The sequence below is a fragment of the Neoarius graeffei genome, chromosome 28, assembly GCF_027579695.1.
Source record: "Neoarius graeffei isolate fNeoGra1 chromosome 28, fNeoGra1.pri, whole genome shotgun sequence".
NCBI classification, from domain to species: Eukaryota; Metazoa; Chordata; class Actinopteri; order Siluriformes; family Ariidae; genus Neoarius; species Neoarius graeffei.
Window position 1 is genome coordinate 38,870,339 of NC_083596.1, and position 21,364 is coordinate 38,891,702.

At 42.3% G+C, this 21,364-nt stretch overlaps 2 protein-coding genes across 2 annotated transcripts in view; one reads left to right on the plus strand and one right to left on the minus strand.

Moving 5' to 3' along the window:
- Nucleotides 1–18,820, minus strand: pho (phoenix). Its single transcript, XM_060912766.1, has 5 exons — nucleotides 18,508–18,820; nucleotides 12,625–12,976; nucleotides 10,683–10,780; nucleotides 10,444–10,498; nucleotides 1–6,936 (listed from the first exon to the last, which is right to left on the minus strand). Exons 1-5 carry the CDS (start codon nucleotides 18,582–18,584, stop codon nucleotides 4,012–4,014), a joined length of 3,507 nt encoding a protein of 1,168 aa, XP_060768749.1. The 5' UTR covers nucleotides 18,585–18,820; the 3' UTR covers nucleotides 1–4,011.
- The window catches only part of c28h11orf54 (chromosome 28 C11orf54 homolog), a 20,409-nt gene continuing 17,453 nt past the window's right edge, over nucleotides 18,409–21,364 (plus strand). The window contains exons 1-3 of the mRNA XM_060912768.1: nucleotides 18,409–18,462; nucleotides 20,837–20,901; nucleotides 21,131–21,229. Coding sequence (XP_060768751.1) covers nucleotides 18,434–18,462; nucleotides 20,837–20,901; nucleotides 21,131–21,229 — 193 coding nt within the window. The 5' untranslated portion in view covers nucleotides 18,409–18,433. The remainder of the gene's footprint in view (nucleotides 18,463–20,836; nucleotides 20,902–21,130; nucleotides 21,230–21,364) is intronic.

The window sequence follows — 21,364 nt, forward strand, 5'->3', positions numbered from 1 at the left end:
ATTTTATTTTCTATTGTTTACTGTTTTGCTTTTACCTCTGTAAAGCACATTGAACTGCCACTGTGTATGAAATGTGCTCTATAAATAAACTTGCCTTGCCTAAATAGCCCTATTCCATCTACAGCTGTAGTAATCCATATTATGTCACGAACCACTCAACTAAGTAAAGAGAAACGACATCCATTGTTACTTTAAGACATGAAGTTACTTTTAATTAATAAAAATAAACATTGAACTAGAAGGTGTGTCTACACTTTTGACTGGTACTGTATATGAGACACCTTAAAAGTCCCTTTAAAGTGCCCAAGACTTGGTTGTAAACACAGCCTTGTTAAACATGGTGGTAATAAAAGCCTTGCTTTGGAACAACATAGAAGAAATGTACTGTAACCCAGGTCTTAAAGTCATACTACCTCCAAAATTCAAGCGGGATGAAGTAATAAATAAAATACTAAGTAATGAACAGAGTTTATCATTTTTGTTGAAACCTGATTTATTTTTTTATTAATCCCCATGAGAAAATGAAGGCCTCAGAAGCAGAAGCAGCATTCCAGTTATTAACACACCCTTTAAAAAAAAAAAAAAAAAATTCTCCCCACCCAATATCCTCCTGGGGAAGCTCGCTTGCCACCATCCCAGGACCTGTTCCAGTATGAGCATGTGTGAACTTTGCTCGATGAATGCTTGGAGGTGTCATATGACTTGACTTGGCAAGCACTGCAATCTGAGGCAAGTTGACTTCAACAACAACAACAACAAATCAGGCATATTAATATGTTTCTAAATGGAACCCCCCCAAAAACAAACAACAACAAAAAAAACAGGAAATACTTAAAGAAAAATGTACTTAAGTTCAAGAATAGTTTAGGCAATATATATAAAAGTACAGATAAACATTAAAAACAAAAGCAGCTACAAAAGGTGGTGTCACTTATTACATACTTTTTTTTAAAATACAGAGGTCCACTTTTTATTAAGGTGTTTAGCAGTCAGTACTCGCTAAATTCAGGTCCTAGTGCTCAGGAAGACAACACTGAGTTTCCTTCGGCAGCCAGAAACCTTTGACATCCCCTTGTAAATCATAAATCCATTTGTACCAAATATTTGCCGCATTATGAAGCGCAAAATACGACAAAGCAGATCCTGAATTGTTGAGCAACAGAAATTGTATATCAGGCAAGAACGGGACATCATTTCTCTTTCAAAACAAGTGTTGCCAGGCAAAACAAACCTCGCCCGGCAGCACTTACTTTATACCTACATGTTGATAATGGTAATATTTCTCAATCATCAGCTGTCAGGTTATAGCCCTTTGACCCCGAGTTTGGCATTTCAAAGTCACAGATCATGGTGCCAAATGAAAGCCCATATGGCACTTCCTACAAGTTGATAAAGGTAAACATCTGTCTACCATCAACCGTTTAAGTTATAGCCCTCTGAAAATCCATGACCTTGACCTTTCAAGGTCACAGATCATGGTGCCATATGGGTGCTCATAATAGTAAACATTTGTCTCTCGGCAACTGTTTTTGAGTTATAATGGAAAATGTTATTTTGACCGAAAGGTTGACCTTTCCAGTGACCTTGACCCGATTACCCCCAAAATTTAATCAGGTGATCTACGGACCATTGCCCACCTACCCTGAAAATTTGAAGTCAATCGGTGCAACCGTCTAGACGCTAGATTGTTAACAGACGTACACAAACAGACAAGGTCAAAAGGTCATGGTGCCAAATGAAAGCCCATATGACTTCCTATATGTTGATAATGATCAACATCTCTCTCACCCTTTGTGTGTTAAAATGGAAAATATATAATTTTTAGCAATGACCTTGACCCCCCCCCCCCCGACATTTGACCCCTAACCGCTAAGAAAACTATGAGAGATACCCCATCATGCAGCGTATCAATGGAAGCAGATTTGAAAAGATGAACATTTTGGAATTGGTTTGAAGTAAAATATGATGAATACAAAAGAAAATCGTGAAAAAAATGATTGAGCTTTTTGGTAACCTTGACCGGATGACCCTCAAAATATTGGAGGATGTATTTGAGACTAACACCCATCTATCCTGAAAGTTTCATGAAGATTGGTCCAGCGGTTCTCCCATAACATTGCTCACCAAACAAACAAACAAACAAAAAAAAACCCCTACTGAAAACAATACCTCGCCCCCTGGTGGACTCCGTCCCGGGCGAGGTAACTACAGCGACTGGTCTCCTCAGATCCCAAACGTTTACAGAGTGTTGTTAAAAGTAGAGGTGATACTGACATCAAATTCAAAATGAGCATATATTTTTCAAAAAACAAAATTTCTCCGTTTCAACATGAGACATGTCTTTGTACTATTTTTAATGAAAGGTAGGGTTTCCATGATTTGATAATCTTCACATTCTGCTTTTATTTATGTTTTACAGTGTCCCACCTTTTTTGGAATTAGGGTTGTATGTATGTACACCTTATGTACCAGATGAGGGAGACACTTCCCCTCTTCAGATTAATAATTAAGAAGAAACACAGCATCATTAAACAATGCATCAGGATGACAGACTTACAAAAAAAAAAAAGAAAAAAAAAAAAAGTTTGCAGCAGTTAAGGCCCGGTCCCATAATACCAGTAACCATAAATAAATTGGTCCCCTGCAGTTTACATGGCTGATAGTCACACCAGACGGATAACGATCCCTATAGCCCAGGCCTGGGTTTATCCGCATCAGTGAGATTGCTTCTGGAGCCATTTTTCCAGGCCTGGACCTGATCCGATAAAACATCTGACCAATCAGGTGACTGTTTACATGACGTTGTCTGAGCACGTGCTATTTTCCCCAGGCATCTTTATACATCCTTATTGTAGCATGAAGTCATGGAATACGGATTCACAGGAAACAAAAACAAATTAATTATATACGTGATCTTCCATGAATTATCAATAGTAAATTAATGAAGTAAACATATAAATGCAGATAAGATATTTTAATGATGAACTTCGGTCGTCCAAACATTTGTTTTAAACTTAATTTTTTTTTTTAATCCGTGATGCATCATCCGTAACCAATCTGTAATACACTGAAACATCTCTGACCAATCCGTAAATCATTAGCATCCATGATGCATCCGTAACCACTCTGTATCTTGTAACCTTCATTACATTTCCATAATCTACGACCTATGCGTATTATATCAACCACCGGAATGTGTGCATGGGTTGTTTCGAAGTCCAAGCTGTACAGTATGACCCAGAATAATGTGCTACTACTTGGAAAAAAAAAAAAACAACCTCCATGACTATTCCTAAATTGCATGGATTTATTTCCTTGAGTGTCAGGACCAACCGATATTATAGTCGGGATTATAGTTGTGGTGTGACGGCTCCAGACTGGAACTAAGTTCAAGCAGCGGCATAGTTGTAGGTGTTGTAGGACCGGGCCCTTAATGAATAAAATGCTGGGATTTAAGTTACTGACTCAGTGAAAGCAGTTTACTTGAGAAGGTTCAATACAAAAATAATTTATTATAAAAAAAGGTTTTAAATAATTCCATGGATATAAAAAAATAATTTAGATTTAAACAAAAAAGATGGAGCTAGACATTACCAATCAAACATTTTCGAACACCTAGATCTTCTTAAGCTTTATTACATTACATTCATATCACAGCACTGTGGAATTTTCGATTCTCACTGGTTTACGTTTTACTACATGGGGAAAGACTGAAGGATGGAGGGCTTTGTAGTTTCTTAGTAACGTGACAAGCTGCCTTTTTTGTCTTATAACCTTCAACACACACAGAGAGAGAGAGAGAGAGAGAGAGAGAGAGAGAGAGAGAGACCCAGCAATCCTGGTGAGGGAAATGTTTATAAGTGACCCCAGGAATGAAATGGTTTCATGGATGTTTCACCATATTAAATACATCTATAAAAAGTTTGAGGTAAATGGTTCTGTTAAAGTCCTACTCCATCATCAGGGATAAGAACAACTTATATTTTGAAGTGTAAAAAAAAAAAAAATTCATTACAGATGATTTTTCTTTTTCTTATTTTTCTTCTTTGCATGGTGGGGCTGCGAACATTGATTTGATTCACCAGAGACAGTGACTTGCTCAGTTCCAACTGGTGTCTCTAGATCGTTATCCGAGTCTCTTACTCGCTTCTTTTTCTTCATACGTGTTAATAATTCACCCCCTGAGGATGAAATACTGTCCTCTTTCACATGGCATGGGACTAAAACATCTCTTGGTTCTTCCGCAGCATTCAATTCAGGTACAACATCTAAACTCTCAGTCTCACCTGGATCAATGATGTCCTTTTTCTTCTTTTTTTTCTTCTTCTTCTTTTCAATTATTGCTTCTGAAGTTTTTGATGGAGAACTGTTCTCCTGATACACGTCATGTTCAATAATCTCAGGATACACGTCTATATCCGTTTCTACCCATCTTTTCTTCTTCTTCTTCTCTTTAGGCTCTATGGTATCTTCTGATTGCAGTACTTGCTGGATCCTTTCAGAACTCTCACCTTTGGTCCTCGCGTGTTTCTTGTTCTCACTGGCATCATTTGTTAATTGCATTTCTATACATGGTGCAGAATTTTCTTCGCCAAGTTTCCTTCCACTGCATGAAGCTTCTTTCATCACTGTTGTCTCTTCAGCATCGTGTGAGCCAGAAACCGACCATGATCCATCATTTTCCAACTCTTTCCTTTTCTTCTTTTTCTTCTTCTTCACTGGTTCTGATCCACCAAGACCTTCTGGCTCACCAATCCCTCCAATCTCACATCTGGAGTTTGGAGTATTAGATGTTGTCATCTCGCAAAGTCCAAGTCCGAGAGAGACGGCTGCATTTTTAGATGCCTCCTCTTTTTGACATGTTTCAGTTCTGTCCTTTTTCTTCTTTTTCTTTCTCACTGGAACCACCTCAACTGCTTGCTGCGCAGAATCTTGAGTAGTATCTGGAGTCTCTACTTGTTCTGTTGTCTCCATGTCCACATTTTCTTCCCTGACCAATTCTTGCCACTTCCTTTTTTTCTTCTTCTTTTTTCTTGGAGTTACAGAGTCCTCCATCTTCAAATCTACACTCTTCACTGGTTGGATTTCTATGCCTGCTGGTATTTCAGGGATTTTCTCCAAAGGTTCTCTAAGATTCTTACTAGCCATAGCCATCTCTCCTACTTGTCCTTCTTCAATATCTATAGCCTTTTGCTTCTTTTTCATTACAGTTTTGGTACCATTGCTCAAACGAGACTCTTCACTACATTGGGGAATAACCATCCCATCAGACAACACAGGCCTTGAATCCCTTTTCTTTTTCCTTCGTGGTTCAGGACCATCAGATTGAACAAGTTCTTTATGTTGTGTAACTTTTGTACTACTCTCTAACTGTTGGTTAACCTCATGACTCTTGCTAGGAGTAGAAAGATCAGTTCTGATCAGTTGCTCGGTTTCCTCAGCGATGGACACCAAAGAAGCAGAACCTTGACAGGGGATCTGGATAGCTTCCTCCACACCAATCTGTTCATCTTCCTGAGCCACTGGTTGACCACGTTTGTCTTTTTTTCGCTTTTTCTTTGGTTTGCTTCCACCAGCTAAAACACAAACCACTGAAGAGTCCTGAAATGATAGACTTGAGTCTGCGTCAACACTGTTTTCTGGCAGGTTGTCAACTGGTTCCTCCAACAACCCATCTTTTTTTCTTTTTTTCTTCTTGACATTGTCTTTGAAACCAGCTGCTGGTTCTGCATTTCGACCTGAATCAACTTGTATCAGGCCCAGGTTATTAGAGATCTCAGAGACTTCAGTCTTTTTACTTTTCTTCCTTTTCAGAAATTTCAGCCCACTATAACTAAACAATGGGGTCTCTGTCTTTTCTTCTTGTCTGACCATGAGGATATCTCTACGAGGACTTGAGTAACCATTTCCTCTCGATCCTGACGTGCAATTTTCTAATGGCAGTAATGGATATGCATGTTCTGTGCGATCATCTGATGTTTTTTTGTCCTTTCTTTCTTGGCATACATCTCCAGCTGGTGGCGAAATTATTTCACTCGGTTGAGTCGTCTGAGAGTTGGAATATTTAACATTGTCGCCTTCCACATCTTCCAAGGTTAACGAAGGTCTCTTTTTCTTCTTTATTACTGAACTCATGTCATGTCGCATCACACGGCTTTCTAAGCCTTCTTCCTTATCGTTTTCAACTCTAATCTCTTTTAAAGGAGTAGTTGCCTGATTATTTGGTTCTAGAAAAAGATCCTGTGAGCCACTGAAACCTCCACTACCCAAGTCTTCATTTTCCACTGGCTCATGACATACGCTTTCATGGATATCCTCATTTTGTACTTTATGTTCACGGAATGCGATGTTCTCCAAGCAGCGTGCATCTTCGCCTCTGTCCCTGTCCGTAGGGCTGTCCTCCAAAATCTGGGTTTCGTCTTCATCCTGGTCTGCTGAATTTGGCCACTGCGTCTCCTCAACTGCCATTTCATCAATTGGTTCCATCAAGTTCTTGCAAGCTCGACGGGTTTTCTGGCCCTGATGCCAATCAAGGGATTGTGATTGCGAGCATGTCACTAGAACTTGCGGTTGGTTCTCACTGTGTTCCTCCTGACTATCCACGTAGAGACTTCGAACAAAAGGAGACTCGTCAGAAAGGGAAGAATGTGGAGAACACCTAGCAGGAGATTTCCTCCTTTTCTCACCCTTTTTCCTGGACTGAGACTCTTTTATATGACCTGAGCTGCTCTCATTATGTACATCTGTGTCATCTTGACACTTGTTCAGGTCTTTAGCAACTTTTCTGGTTTGATAGCATTTCTTGGTCTGCTCTTCTTGACATTTTTTGCTTTCCTCCTTGCACTTTTTTGGAGCCCGTCTTGTTTTCCCTTTCAGGGATTGTATCCACGTCTGTCTGTTTCTTTTGTGTGCGCTCATAATAAAGCAATCTGTATCCTAAAAAAACAACATTATTGATTTGAAACAAGAACATGATGTCTGGTAGAATAAACAGAAAAGAATGAAACCGAGTCATAAGCATGAAGTATGTGAAAAGTCAAATGCTAAAATAATGTCACAGAGCTCCAAATTTGACTTCGAAATAGCGTTCAAATGGGTTCTTGCTACTTGGGGGAACCTTCCAGCCCTGAAGTCACAAATAAAATGCAGTAAAGGAAAAAAACAAAAAAACAAAAGCCAAACCCTGAAACAAACCAAAAACATGCACTGCCCTGCAAAAAAAAAAAAAAACGTGCAACACACTCTATAATATTTGGTTGCTCCGCCTTTAGCTTTAATTACAGCATGCATTTGCTGTGGCATTGTTTCGATAAACTGATGCAATGTCAACATTTATTTCAGTCCAAAGTTGTATTAATTTTTCACCGAGATCTTGTGTTGATGGCGGGACAGTCGAACCACTCTGTAAAGTCTTCTCCAGCATCCCAAAGATTCTCAGTGGGGTTAAGGTCAGGACTCTGTGGTGGTTAATTCATGTGCGAGAGTGATTCCTCATGCTCCCTGAACCATTCTTTCACAATCTGAGCCCTAATTTTATGCCCGTGCCATCAGAGAAGAAAAAAAAATCCATTGATGTGATTGACCAGGTCATTCAGTACATTCAGGTCATCAGCTGACTTCATTTTATTGCCTCATAATATTGCTGAGCCTCGACCTGACCAACTGAACCAACCCCAGATCGTAACACTGTCTCCACAGGCTTGTACAGTAGTCACTATGCATGATGGGTTCATGCTATGCAGAAGCTTCGTGAGCTTCCCTTCTTACCCTGACACACCCATCACTCAGGAATAGGGTCAATCTGGACTCATCAGACCACATGACCTCTTTCCATTGCTCCAGATTCCAATCTTTATGCTCCCTAACAAATTGAAGCCTTTTCTCCTGATTAGTCTCACTAACAAGTGCCACACAGCTGTTTAGTCCCAATCCTGCAAGTTCTCACCACCTTGCGAGTGTGGAAATGCTCTTAATTTCACTATTAAAACAGCCTCGAGTTCTACTGTTGATTTATTTGACGAGTCGACTTCACCAAGCATTTAATGGCCCTTTTCCACTACCCTTTATCAGCCCGACACGGCTCGCGTTTCGACTACCTCAGAGCAGCACGAATCAGCTTGCTTCAGCCTTACTCAGCACCCAAAACTCGCACGGTTTTGGAGTGGGGCTGAAGCGAGCCAAACTGAGCCGAGTGGGGCTAGGGGCGTGAGGAGACACTCCCCTGTGCACTGATTGGTGAGGAGGAGTGTCTTCACATGCCCACACACGCCCCGCGAGCACGCTGGGATCTGTAAACACCGTAAACCCGGAAGAAGAAGAATTACGAGAATTTCTGAAGCCTTATGCGCCTCGCCTCACCTATACACTCTTGCCAGTATCTGTTGGCGTTGTCGGTGACAACAAGCCACAGCACCAAGACCAGCAACACTAACGACTCCATGTTTATTGTTTACTCTCCGGGTCGTGAGACTACCGCTTAACAGGTCACTGATGTCACTGTTTGCGCCGCCTAATGACATCACGTGACGTCCACCCACTTTCGCTAACTCCACCCAATGTGTCCACCCACTTCCAGCCAGCACGGTTCAGCGCGGTTATAGTCGAAATGCAACTCCAACAGCCCCACTCAGCACGGCACGGCTCAGCCCAACTCAGCCGCGTTGGTAGTGGAAAAGCGGCATTAGTGATCTCTGATCATAGTCAGTCAGGATCTTTTTCCCCAACCACAGTTTTTCCACAAAGTTGACGGTTCATGACTATCCTTCCAGTGGTCAGTTCTTATCCCAATTCCAGCCATTTCACCAATCTCCTTAGTTGTTTTCTTTGTGTGATACAGGCCAATAATTTGACCTTCTAAAACACAGTAACATCTTTTCCATGAGCATGGGATACGTCTTCGGACACGGCTGTTAAAGAAATGAGAAGCTACTCACTCCATCCATCCATTCATTCATCTATAGCTGCTTATCCTGGTTCTACAGGGTCGCAGGCAAGCTGGAGCCTATCCCAGCTGACTATGTGCGAGAGGCGAGGGACACCCTGGACAAGTCACCAGGTCATCGCAGAACTGATACAGAGACAACCATTCACACCTACGGTCAATTTAGAGCCACCGATTAGCCTAACCTGTATGTCTTTGGACTGTGGGGGAAACCGGAGCACCCGGAGGAAACCCACGCGGACACGGCGAGAACATAAAACTCCACACAGAAAGGTTCTCGCTGGCCGCTGGGCTTGAACCCAGGACCTTCTTGCTGTGAGGCGACAGCGCTAACCACTACACCGCCCCTCACTGCATCAGTTAGGATTAAAAGAATTGTTCCCAACTGAAACACATTAATCACTGCAGTAATTATCCAATCAAAGGCTCTTATATATTTGCCTATTTAAATCCAAATGGCAACTTTTTTTTTTTTCTTGATTGGGCAGTGCATTTTAAAAGAACTGAAGTCATTTTTAAACTTGTTTTATTTCTTAATTAACGTGTTATTCAATTACGTTTTCGGTTTTCATAACCTTATATCGTGACTCGTATTGGCAACTAACTGCAATTAAATATTATACTTATCGGCCTATTCGTTTTTTAGCCATGTTGAATTTAGTTCGTTTGGTCCGCGGCAGGTGTCGCTTATCCGTGCGATCTTCACAAGACTCGTGCGAGACTTCGAAACGTGAAGTGTCAGCGCCGCCATTTTGAAAACTCTTTTCCAAACGAAATATTGCACAAAAACGAGTTTAAATGACAATTACTGCCTACTTTTTCCCCAAAACCTTCCAGATTAATTTCCAGCTTGATTACATCAGCGTTCGAAAGAGGACGCACGTGTCTTTTGACAACGTTGGCAGATGTTAGTCGCTTTGATTTCCGCGGTACGTTTTACTTCCGTCCTACGATGTCTCGCACAGGTCTCAACAAATCTCGTTTATGGCCATTGCTTTGACATATTACATAGCATATTTCAAACACTCATAACTTGCTATAGCAGTGACAAAATAGCGATCAAAAATGCATTCCTATAATTTAATAAAACGAGATAAATAGAATTTTGATGATAAATTGCCTTCAGTTCTGCTTTAAATATAATACTTCTGGTCTAATGTCCCACAAATAAACCGTGGGATGTTTTGACACGGTGACCATTTTCACTGTTAATCTGCTGCTGCTCAAACAAAGTGTGTTCCACTTGCACATTTTTGGACTTTACTTATAACTATAGTTGACTGATGTTCAATATATACACTTGTGTAATGTTAAAGGGGGTGGAGCCTGCAGGGGTGGGTGTCAGGTAATACTGCAACCGTCAATCATTTGGAATTCATACGTCGATCGGCTCATTTGCTGTTTTTTTATTGGTTTCAGGTCCCCTCCCTCAAAGTCTTTTTTTTTTTTTTTTTTGCATGGCAAAATACTTTAAAATGTGAAAATATAACTGCAAAATATACCACTTTTCTAATATCCTCATCATCTTCGTTCTCATCCATATCGTTTTGCTCCGAGCTGTAAATTAAATAGAAAAAAAAGCTTAATCAAGGACAGACAGATCAAAGAGATATTCTCACTCGCATCTCATTCGTATACTGAGCATCTTGTAATCCAATCGTTCAAATTACACGATTCAACAGAAACAAATAAAAGCGACACACTGTATTTAGGTTTCATATCATTACAACGTCAAACTCACTCAGAAGGCAACATAGATGGACTCAGTTCTCTTCTTTTTCCTCCGTGTCCTTTTTTGAGCTTCAACATGCATTTAAAGAATCCACCGATTTCTGAATTCTGATAGACAAAGATAAAAAATAAAGGGGGGGGGGGGGGAGATTACTTTCATAAAATATAGCTGGATAGAACTGTAAAAAAGTTAATATCACTTGTTTCCAGAAACTTCCATTTTCTGACAATGTTGCAGAAAAGGCAAACGTTGGAAAAATGCGCTTAAACTGCGTACGTTTAAAACGTTGACTATCCTTTAACATTCAGCGGAGCTAAGGTGCTAAGGTCGTTACACTCTTATAAAGTAAGATGGAGCAGAAAAATTACCTCCGATCTGCTTCATATCGAGCCATCCAAAATTATTGGCACCCTCCATGAAAACATGCATTGCATCCAATGTATGATATTTTGAGCTCAAACAGTCAGGGACTGTATTGTTTTATTTAAAAGTGTTTATTTAAAAAAAAAAAAAGTGTCAGAAGTACAGAAAAACAATGCAATAGGAACACCCGTTAAAGTGAATTTAATGTCCCTAAATTAAACCCCACTTTTTTCCTTGAACAAAGCAACAATCATTGTTGATTGACCATGTGTTTTCGAACCATAGCTGATTCAAAAGGCCATAAATTAATGGAAAATCAATTAAAAAAATGAAAAAAAAAAAAAAACCAGCCAATTTTCATGGAATCTGCTGAGATTGAACCGGCAGATCCTGAAGGCGTGCGTGACGTCACATGTACAACAATCCAAGTATCAATTTGGTTCCTGTGCGCAGCAGTGGTTAGACCAGTCTCGATATAGAATCACGTTTTGGAGAGAATTCTGATAGTGATTGAGATTCTTATATGTCGGATGAAGGAGTGGATGATTATCAAGGAGATTCCGGAGTAAATGATTATCTTTTTGAGCTCCCAAGACGAGAAACAGATGCCACTTCACTCAGTTCACGACAGTCCCGCTCACCGCCGATAGCGCACCACCAGCCAGAGAGAACTAGAAACACAGATTGGTTTGTGGATTTTTATTCTAAGCTGGCCGCTGCAAAATACAGGGAAAATATTTACATGTAACTCAATAAATGCAGAAATATAATCTTTAAAATGTACACTTATTCAGTGTAATTACCGAAAGAAAATATGAAGTGGGCGATAATAGGGGAATCGACGAACTGTCCAAACGTCAAATCAAATGTCATTTATTAAATAAATGGGTTTCTTTTTTCTGCTCCAGTAATTCCCATGTGGTCGTTCTGGTAGTGGTGAACACTTGATGAATCGGATTTATTATTAGTAAGCGACACGAAATCTGCCCGCTTCGTTTGCACAAACCTCACCCACTGTCATTTCTCAAATTCGTGAACTGAATGTCCTGTTGTATATGGATTTGAATATCTGAACACAACGCAGCACTTTCACATCGTTATTTTTGTAAGAGTCCAACGACAATATCCAATTTCAGCGAGTAAACAAGCACGGAGTCAGATGAACAGAAACGACCCAGATAACCGGAGTTCCATGCGAGATTAGCCCTGAAACAAGGCTGCCTTTTTCCGGGATCCGGAAGCCACAATTTATCGTAAAATAAATAATGAATATTTTCTCCCTGCTTTATTAATTCATTTTGGTAATTACTAATGTATATTCATTTTAAAGCATTGCAATAAGGCATTACATACACTAACAATAACATGCCGTGTGATGTAAAGTGCAGGTCCATTTGCTGCTGTGAAATTGTAATAAAATGTGTGTCGCCGAAAAGGAATTTAGCTCTTTCAGTATCAGTAGAACATAATCCCCCCCCCACCTCAACATCTTTGGCCTTCAGTCAATTTGAGATTTAAAATTCATATTCAAATATCTTTAAAACTACCTTCATATTCACAGATTTTGTCATCATGTGCACATCCTCACCGCTATAGTTTGCCTTTTGTAAACAGAACGCTGTCGAGACCCAGACTTCAGGAAAGGTAACACCAGTCTCTTTCGAGGTGCTTTCTGACGCCTTGGGCGAGGGTGAGGCAGACGATCACTTTTAACCAGTAACTTCCATCTATGAGCCAGGTCAGCATAATTAGTTTCACTGTCCGAGTCACTCTTCGATCTTGTGTCTTCATGCTGCGCGTTTGGGCTGCCATCTTTCTCTCGCTCATCCTCCAACTCTTGACTGAATCGACACTCCGGTGTATTAGATGGACGGCGTCTTTTAACAGTCCTCGAAGCTGAAGTCACAGACTGGGTCAAAAACAAGCTGTCGCCAGAGTCACTGTGTTTAAAAAAAAAAAAAGAGAGGGGGGGGATGTATAGACAGAAAGGGTTAAATGCATCAATGCTGCTGCTCCATCAGTTGTTCAACTGTGCATGATCGTGTGTATGTGTTGATCTCTGTGCATTGATGGACAACAAATGAGCTACGGGCAGCGATTTTTTTTCAGATGGATGACATCATGATTGATTTTCTTTTCAGCAAGACTGATTATTTGTGTTGCTGGGACAGGCTCTGGATCCACAACAAACCTGACCAGGATAAAGTGCTCACTGAAGATGAATATGGTATGTGAATAAGAACTTAAGGGGAAAAAAAAAAAAGTGAAATAAATAACTTGAGACTCATAGAATACGTGTTCACTTGGGCCAGACTGTGTCTGTGTAGCACTTCCTATCCTACACAAACAGTATGTATTACTCTTCAGATAAATACCAATATTCCTATAAATTAGTATCGACTTGTTAATTGGAAGAATGGATTCCTTTGTTTTTTGGTAATTGTAAAGCGACCTTGGGTGTGAGAAAGGCAGTATATAAGTTCAACTTTATTATTATTTATTTATTATTTATTAATAAATAATTCATTCTTACCTTGGGTGTGCCTCTCTCACACCCAAGGTCTCTTTACAATTACAAAAAAAAGCAAGCGTGTCGATTCTTTCCGTTGAAGAGTCGATTCTTACTACTACTTAATAATAATAATAATAATAATAATAATAATAATAATAATAAAGTAGTAGTAAGAATCGACTCTTCAACGGAAAGAATCGACTCTTGCTTTTTTTTGTAATTGTAAAGAGACCTTGGGTGTGAGAAAGGCAGTACAAGTTCAACTTAATAAATAATAAAAGTAGTAGTAGAAGAGTAGTAGACTCTTCAATGGAAAGAATCGACTCCTTTGTTTTTTGTAATTGTAAAGAGACCTTGGGTGTGAGAAAGGCAGTAGATAAGTTCAAATTATTATTATTAACTTGCAGTTATACACTGCCTCTCTCACACCCAAGGTCGCTTTACAAATACAAAAAAAACCTAAAGGAGTCGATTCTTTCCATTGAAGAGTCTTCTACTACTACTACTACTACTAACTCTACTACTTTATTATTTATTAAGTTGAACTTATACTGCCCTTCTCACACCCAAGGTTGCTTTACAATTACAAAAAAAACCCAAAAGGAGTCGATTATGACTACTAATTAATAATAATAATAATAAAAAATTAGTAGTCGTAATCGACTCTTCAATAGAAGGAATCGATTCCTTTGCTTTTTTGTAATTGTAAAGCGACCTTGGGTGTGAGAAGGGCAGTATACAAGTTCAACTTAATAAATAATAATAATAATAATAATAATAATAATAAGTAGTAGTAGTAGTACAAACTGAACAGGATGCAAGTGGACCCCTGCCTGGTCACCTGGATCTCTAGCTACCTCACCAACAGGCCACAGTACGTCAGGCTGAAGGACATCACGTCTGACACTGTGATTAGCAGCACCGGAGCACCCCAGGGCACGGTGCTGGCCCCTCTTCTCTTCACCCTGTACACCGTGGACTTCTGCTACAACTCGGAGCTGTGTCACATTCAGAAGTTCGCCGAAGACACAGCCATCGTGGGGTGTATCAGGGACGACAGAAAGGAGGAGTATAGGAGCCTGGTGAGGGACTTTGCCATTTGGTGCAACAGGAACTATCTGCAGCTCAACACCTCGAAGACCAAGGAGCTGGTCATTGACTTTGGGAGGTCCAGACCAAGGTCACGACCAGTTCTGATTGAGGGAGTCGAGGTGGAGGCTGTGGATTCCTACAAGTACCTCGGGCTGTGGCTGGACAGCAAGCTGGACTGGACTTGCAACACCAACCACCTGTACAGGAAGGGACAGAGCAGGCTGTACTTCCTGAGGAGGCTGCAGTCCTTTAACATCTGCAGGAAATTCCTGTGGATGTTCTATCAGTCTGTGGTCGCCAGTGTCCTGTTTTACACCGTGGTGTGCTGGGGCGGCAGCACATCCAAGGAGGACACATCCACGCTGGACAAACTGATCAGGCGGGCCGGCTTTGTGGTCGGCGTGAAGCTGGACTCTCTGGTGACGGTGGCAGAGAAGAGGTCTATGGACAAACTATTGAACATCATGGACGATGCCAGTCACCCTCTGCACACCGTCATCAGCAACCAGAGGAGCCTGTTCAGTGACAGAATGCTCCTTCCCAAGTGCAGGACTAACAGACTCAAAAACTCTCACGCCATCAGACTGTACAACTCCTCTCTGGGGGGGAGGAGGGGTAACAGGAGGACAGAGGACGGGAAGGAGCAGTAGCCTAGGCTGACAAAAGGCAATACCTCTCCTGCTGGACTTTCCTCCCCATATCTTATTCTTTTTTTAATATTTCTATATGTAAATACTTCATTTATTTAGAAGTTCTCTCTATTCTCTATTTATCCTGTAATGATGCTGCTGGAATTTTAATTTCCCTGAGGGAACCCTCCCAAAGGGATCAATAAAGTTCTATCTAGTAATAGACTCTTCAATGGAAGGAATCGATTCCTTTGCTTTTTTTTTTTAAATTGTAAAGCAACCTTGGGTGTGAGAAGAGCAGTACACAAGTTCAACTTAAATATAATAATAATAATAATAATGGGCGGCACGGTGGTGTAGTGGTTAGCGCTGTCGCCTCACAGCAAGAAGGTCCGGGTTCAAGCCCCGGGGCCGGCGAGGGCCTTTCTGTGCGGAGTTTGCATGTTCTCCCTGTGTCCGCGTGGGTTTCCTCCGGGTGCTCCGGTTTCCCCCACAGTCCAAAGACATGCAGGTTAGGTTAACTGGTGACTCTAAATTGACCGTAGGTGTGAATGTGAGTGTGAATGGTTGTCTGTGTCTATGTGTCAGCCCTGTGATGACCTGGCGACTTGTCCAGGGTGTACCCCGCCTTTCGCCCGTAGTCAGCTGGGATAGGCTCCAGCTTGCCTGCGACCCTGTAGAAGGATAAAGCGGCTAGAGATAATGAGACGAGATGGTGGTGTAGTGGTTAGCGTTGTCGCCTCACAGCAAGAAGGTCCGGGTTCGAGCTCCGTGGCCGGCGGGGGCCTTTCTGTGCGGAGTTTGCATGTTCTCCCCATGTCCGCGTGAATTTCCTCCGGGTGCTCCGGTTTCCCCCACAGTCCAAAGACATGCAGGTTAGGTTAACTGGTGACTCTAAGGCCCTGTCCACACGGCAACGGATTCAGGTGAATCTGATAAAACTGTTTATCGTTTCGGCCTGGCGTCCACACGGCACCAGCGTTTTGGGTGCCCAAAACGAAATCTTTTGAGAACGGGTTCCAGAGTGGAAAAATCTGGCAACGGCACCGTTGCGAAGTCGTCTGGATGAGTAGAACGGATTTGTTTATGATGACGTCACAACCACATGACAATCCCGCCAGCAAAAATAGGGAAAAAAAAAAAAGGAGCGATCTCACCTCTTCAGATGTTGGTTTAAGTCCGACAATACATTCCTCAAAAAGAGCGTAGAAGAACAAAGTAATCCATCAACGTGTAGCATTCAATTTATTCCGGACCATTAAAGAATTCTGGAGGATCTCAGAATGTTGGTGTACTGGCTTCCATCTACCCCTGTTCATTCCTCTCTCCATCTACTCCCGTTCATTCCTCTTTCCGCGTCTCCATTCAAAAAACGAGCACGTGATTTAAAGGGACTATAGCCATAGGACAGGGAGTGAGAAGGTGTGAGCGTGTGACAGTGACAGGGAAGAACCTAGGCTCATGCTCGCCCTGAATTTCTCTTAAAGCGAAGGCAGAAGAACGTTCAGCGCCTGGCCAGGCTTTCTATGTATTAATTTACACAGACGTTTTAATATGAAATATAAATAAGTGTCTTAGACAATAGATACTATTTTACGCTACTGACTAATAATCAAAACTTTATGTGGCTGATGCTACAGAAGAAGGGGTTTATGCGCATGCGTCCTACTTCTATTGTTCTGGTGTCTCCGATGGGACCGTCTTACAGCGCACGTAGAGGTGTGGCATGTGTATTGCATCGTTTTCAGCAAGCGTTGCGTTGCCATATGAACCCGATATTTTACTGATCCGTTGCCCATGTGGACGTGATATTTAAAAAAAAAAAAAATCTCGTTGTCGTGTTGATGTAGCCTAAATTGACCGTAGGTGTGAATGTGAGTGTGAATGGTTGTCTGTGTCTATCGCTACGTTCACACTGCAAGGCTTAATGCTCAATTCCGATTTTTTTGAGAGGTCGTTCACACTAACAAATATATGCGACTTGTATGTGATCCTCAGTATGAACGAAAAGCGACCTAAAAGTGTTCCGCATGCGCATTGCAGGATACGACGACGTCACACGCAGTGAGCATGGCCAGTGTTTACGGAAGTAAAACCGCCCGGTTGCGGTATGACCCATCCAATCTAGCTTGAATAGCTGTATCCCCCCAAATGGAAATCAGCTCCCTAACCTCTGCGTCCTTCCATTGAGAAGATTCAGAACCTTCACAGCCCGAAGCGTCCCTCACATTGATGTCATGCCGCATGTTGTTGTAACTTTTTTTGAGAGACCCGCCGCCTGCTTCAGCGCAGAATAGTGACGTTTGTGGCTTGTTGATGACGTGCAAGTCGGCTGAATGCGACCTGGCGGTTCAGACTGAAGTCGCATATGAAAAGAGCGGATAGGAATCGGAATTAGGACCACATATCCAAACGGCCTGGGTCGGATTTGAAAAAATCGGATCTGTGTCGTTCATATTGTCAATAAAAGATCAGATACAGGTCACATATGGGCGAAAAGATCGGATTTGAGTCACTTCAGCCTGCAGTGTGAACGTAGCCTATGTGTCAGCCCTGTGATGACCTGGCGACTTGTCCAGGGTGTACCCCGCCTTTCGCCCGTAGTCAGCTGGGATAGGCTCTAGCTTGCCTGCGACCCTGTAGAACAGGATAAAGCGGCTAGAGATAATGAGATGAGATGAGGGTGGCGTAGTGGTTTGCACTGTCGCTTCACAGCAAGAAGGTCCTGGGATCGAGCCCAGCAGCCGGCGACAGCTTTTCCGTGCAGAGTTTGCATGTTCTCCCCGTGTCCGCGTGGGTTTCCTCCGGGTGCTCCGGTTTCCCCCACAGTCCAAAGACATGCAGGTTAGGTTAACTGGTGACTCTAAATTGACCGTAGGTGTGAATGTGAGTGTGAATGGTTGTCTGTGTCTATGTGTCAGCCCTGTGATGATCTGGCGACTTGTCCAGGGTGTACCCCGCCTTTCGCCCGTAGTCAGCTGGGATAGGCTCCAGCTCGCCTGCAACCCAGATAATGAGATGAGAGGAGATAATAATGGTAAATAGTTGTAGTAACCGACTCTTCAGTGGAAAGAACCGACTCTTCAGTGGAAAGAACCGACTCTTCAGTGGAAAGAACCGACTCTTCAGTATCGACTCACCCATTCGGCCACTGAGTGTAAGCAATGAGCAGCACAGGAATTACAAGGCTGATGTAGGGATAGTTTTTGCTTGATATTCTAATAAAACAATGATTTACCTGTCAGACGCAGGCGTTTCAATAATAACTTCTCTCTCAGAGTCTCTCTGTACCGAAGTTTCGAGAATATTCTCCATATAACCCGCTGTTTACTGCCTCACTCCGAGGAACATGCTAACTGCTAACTTAGCAACACAAACAAGCACAGTTAGTCTCTATCAGTATTTATTCTGTTGTGAAACCAATCCGGGTAACTTAAAGCTCCTTTCAGCCGGTATGAATATTTATCACGCTAAATGTAACTCGTGGAACACACGCGTGGCTTTAATATGGTTATAAATCAGGAAAACAGGAAGTCGTACGGGCATGAGGGCGGGGCGACTCCAGGAAGTTCTCATGAACCAATCACAGAGCTCTAAGAGATGATGACGATGGTGAATCAGGGTGCATTCAAGAGCGCGAGGCTAAAAAAAAGATTTATTCAATCATACAGTAGCTCTCCAGGAGCATCTATCATGGTCAGTATGTGTAATAATAATAATAATAATAATAATAACTTTATTATTATTATTGAAGAAGAAGAATCTTTTGCATTTAACCCATCTGAAGCAGTGAACACACACACACCTAGAGCAGTGGGCAGCTATGCGACTGTGCCCAGGGATCAGTTGGAGGTTCGGTGCCTTGCTCAAGAGCACTTCAGCCCAGGGCTGCCCCATGTTAACCTAACCGCATGTCTTTGGACTGTGGGGGAAACCAGAGCACCGGAAGAAGAACATGCAAACTCCACACAGAAAGGCCCCCTGTCGGCTGCTGGACTTGAACCCAGAACCTTCTTGCTGTGAGGCAGCAGTGCTAACCACTACACCATTGTTGTAAAAAGAAACAACAACAATATTAATCATTATTATTTCATAGTCAGGGCGGCACGGTGGTGTAGTGGTTAGCACTGTCGCCTCACAGCAAGGAGGTCCGGGTTCGAGCCCCGGGGCCGGCGAGGGCCTTTCTGTGTGGAGTTTGCATGTTCTCCCCGTGTCCGCGTGGGTTTCCTCCGGGTGCTCCGGTTTCCCCCACAGTCCAAAGACATGCAGGTTAGGTTAACTGGTGACTCTAAATTGACCGTAGGTGTGAATGTGAGTGTGGATGGTTGTCTGTGTCTATGTGTCAGCCCTGTGATGACCTGGCGACTTGTCCAGGGTGTACCCCGCCTTTCGCCCGTAGTCAGCTGGGATAGGCTCCAGCTTGCCTGCAACCCTGTAGAACAGGATAAAGCAACTAGAGATAATGAGATGACATGAGACAAGACAACACATGTTCCAGCAAGAAGGTTCTGGGTTCAAACCCAATGGCTGACGGGGCCTTTCTGTGTGGAGTTTGCATGTTCTTGCCGTGTCTGCATGGGTTTGCGCCGGTTTTCCCTTCACAGTCCAAAGACATGCAGGTTAGGCTACCGTAATTGGTGGCTTTAAATTAACTGAATGTGAGTGTGAACGATTGTTTCAGCCCTGCGATGACCTGGCGACTTGTCCAGGGTGTACCCCGCCTCTCGAGCATAGTCAGCTGGGATAGGCTCCAGCTTGCCACAGGATAAGCAGCTACAGATAATGGATCTCATCTCATCTCATTATCTGTAGCCGCTTTATCCTGTTCTACAGGGTCGCAGGCAAGCTGGAGCCTATTCCAGCTGACTACGGGCGAAAGGCGGGGTACACCCTGGACAAGTCGCCAGGTCATCACAGGGCTGACACATAGACACAGACAACCATTCATACTCACATTCACACCTACGGTCAATTTAGAGTCACCAGTTAACCTAACCTGCATGTCTTTGGACTGTGGGGGAAACCGGAGCACCCACACGCAGAGAACATGCAAACTCCGCACAGAAAGGCCCTTGCCGGCTACGGGGCTCAAACCCAGACCTTCTTGCTGTGAGGCGACAGCGCTAACCACTACACCACCGTGCCGCCCAGATAATGGATGTTGATAGCAATTCATCAATGAACGAACAAATTTAAAATATATTTGTGTGTCTGATAAAACTGAATCCCTGACCCTATGGACATTGGTGTATGTTGAGTCTATACTGGGTCGACGAATGTTATTGTTTTATTGACTAACCTGGCATTTTGCAAAAAAATTAAAGAAAAAAAAATCCAGCTAAAATGATTAATTGTTCCTTGATTAAATGGCGGCGCTAATGTGATCGAAAGCAACGCGATTTTAAGTAAATAATTTATAAGAATAGCAAATAAACCTATGTACTAATTAGAGATCATGAGAAAACCCTTTGTGATAGATGTGTTCAGTGAACGGGGCATGAGTCCAGCCTCCTCCTCAGCAGTGAGTGCTGTGTGTCATGTGATCAGTGTGTGTGTCTCCATTGCAGGATGGCAGGCACTAAAATTGAAAAGTTCCAGCTCCACGTCCCTCATCTCGAGGACTTGTGTCAAGGTGAGAGATTTTGCACACATTTAAATCAATACAGGGAAAAATAATATTTAAAAAACCCAACCCAAACCGTCATTGGTTGTAAACAATGGCTTTGCTGCAGAGGTCAAAGTTCAACCTGACATTTCTGTTTGTGCTGTGAATGTCCTGAGATTCTGAAGGTTTGGTATCATGAACTCTGATTTAATGATGATGATATTTTTGGATAATTATCTTTCCTGATTTGCAACAGTGCTGGAAAAGGGATTGAGGAAGAACTTTGAAGATGTAAAAGTGTGTGTGAGTGAGTGTCCAGATCTCACACAGGAACCCTTCAAGTTTCCTGTTCAAGGTATGAAGTCAATCTGTTAGACAGAGAAATGTTAAGTCGAGTTTTATGTCCTTTCCTTAAAAGTTGCCGATGTAGAAAATGTTGTTAACTCCATCCATTCATTATCTGTAGCCGCTTTATCCTGTCCTACAGGGT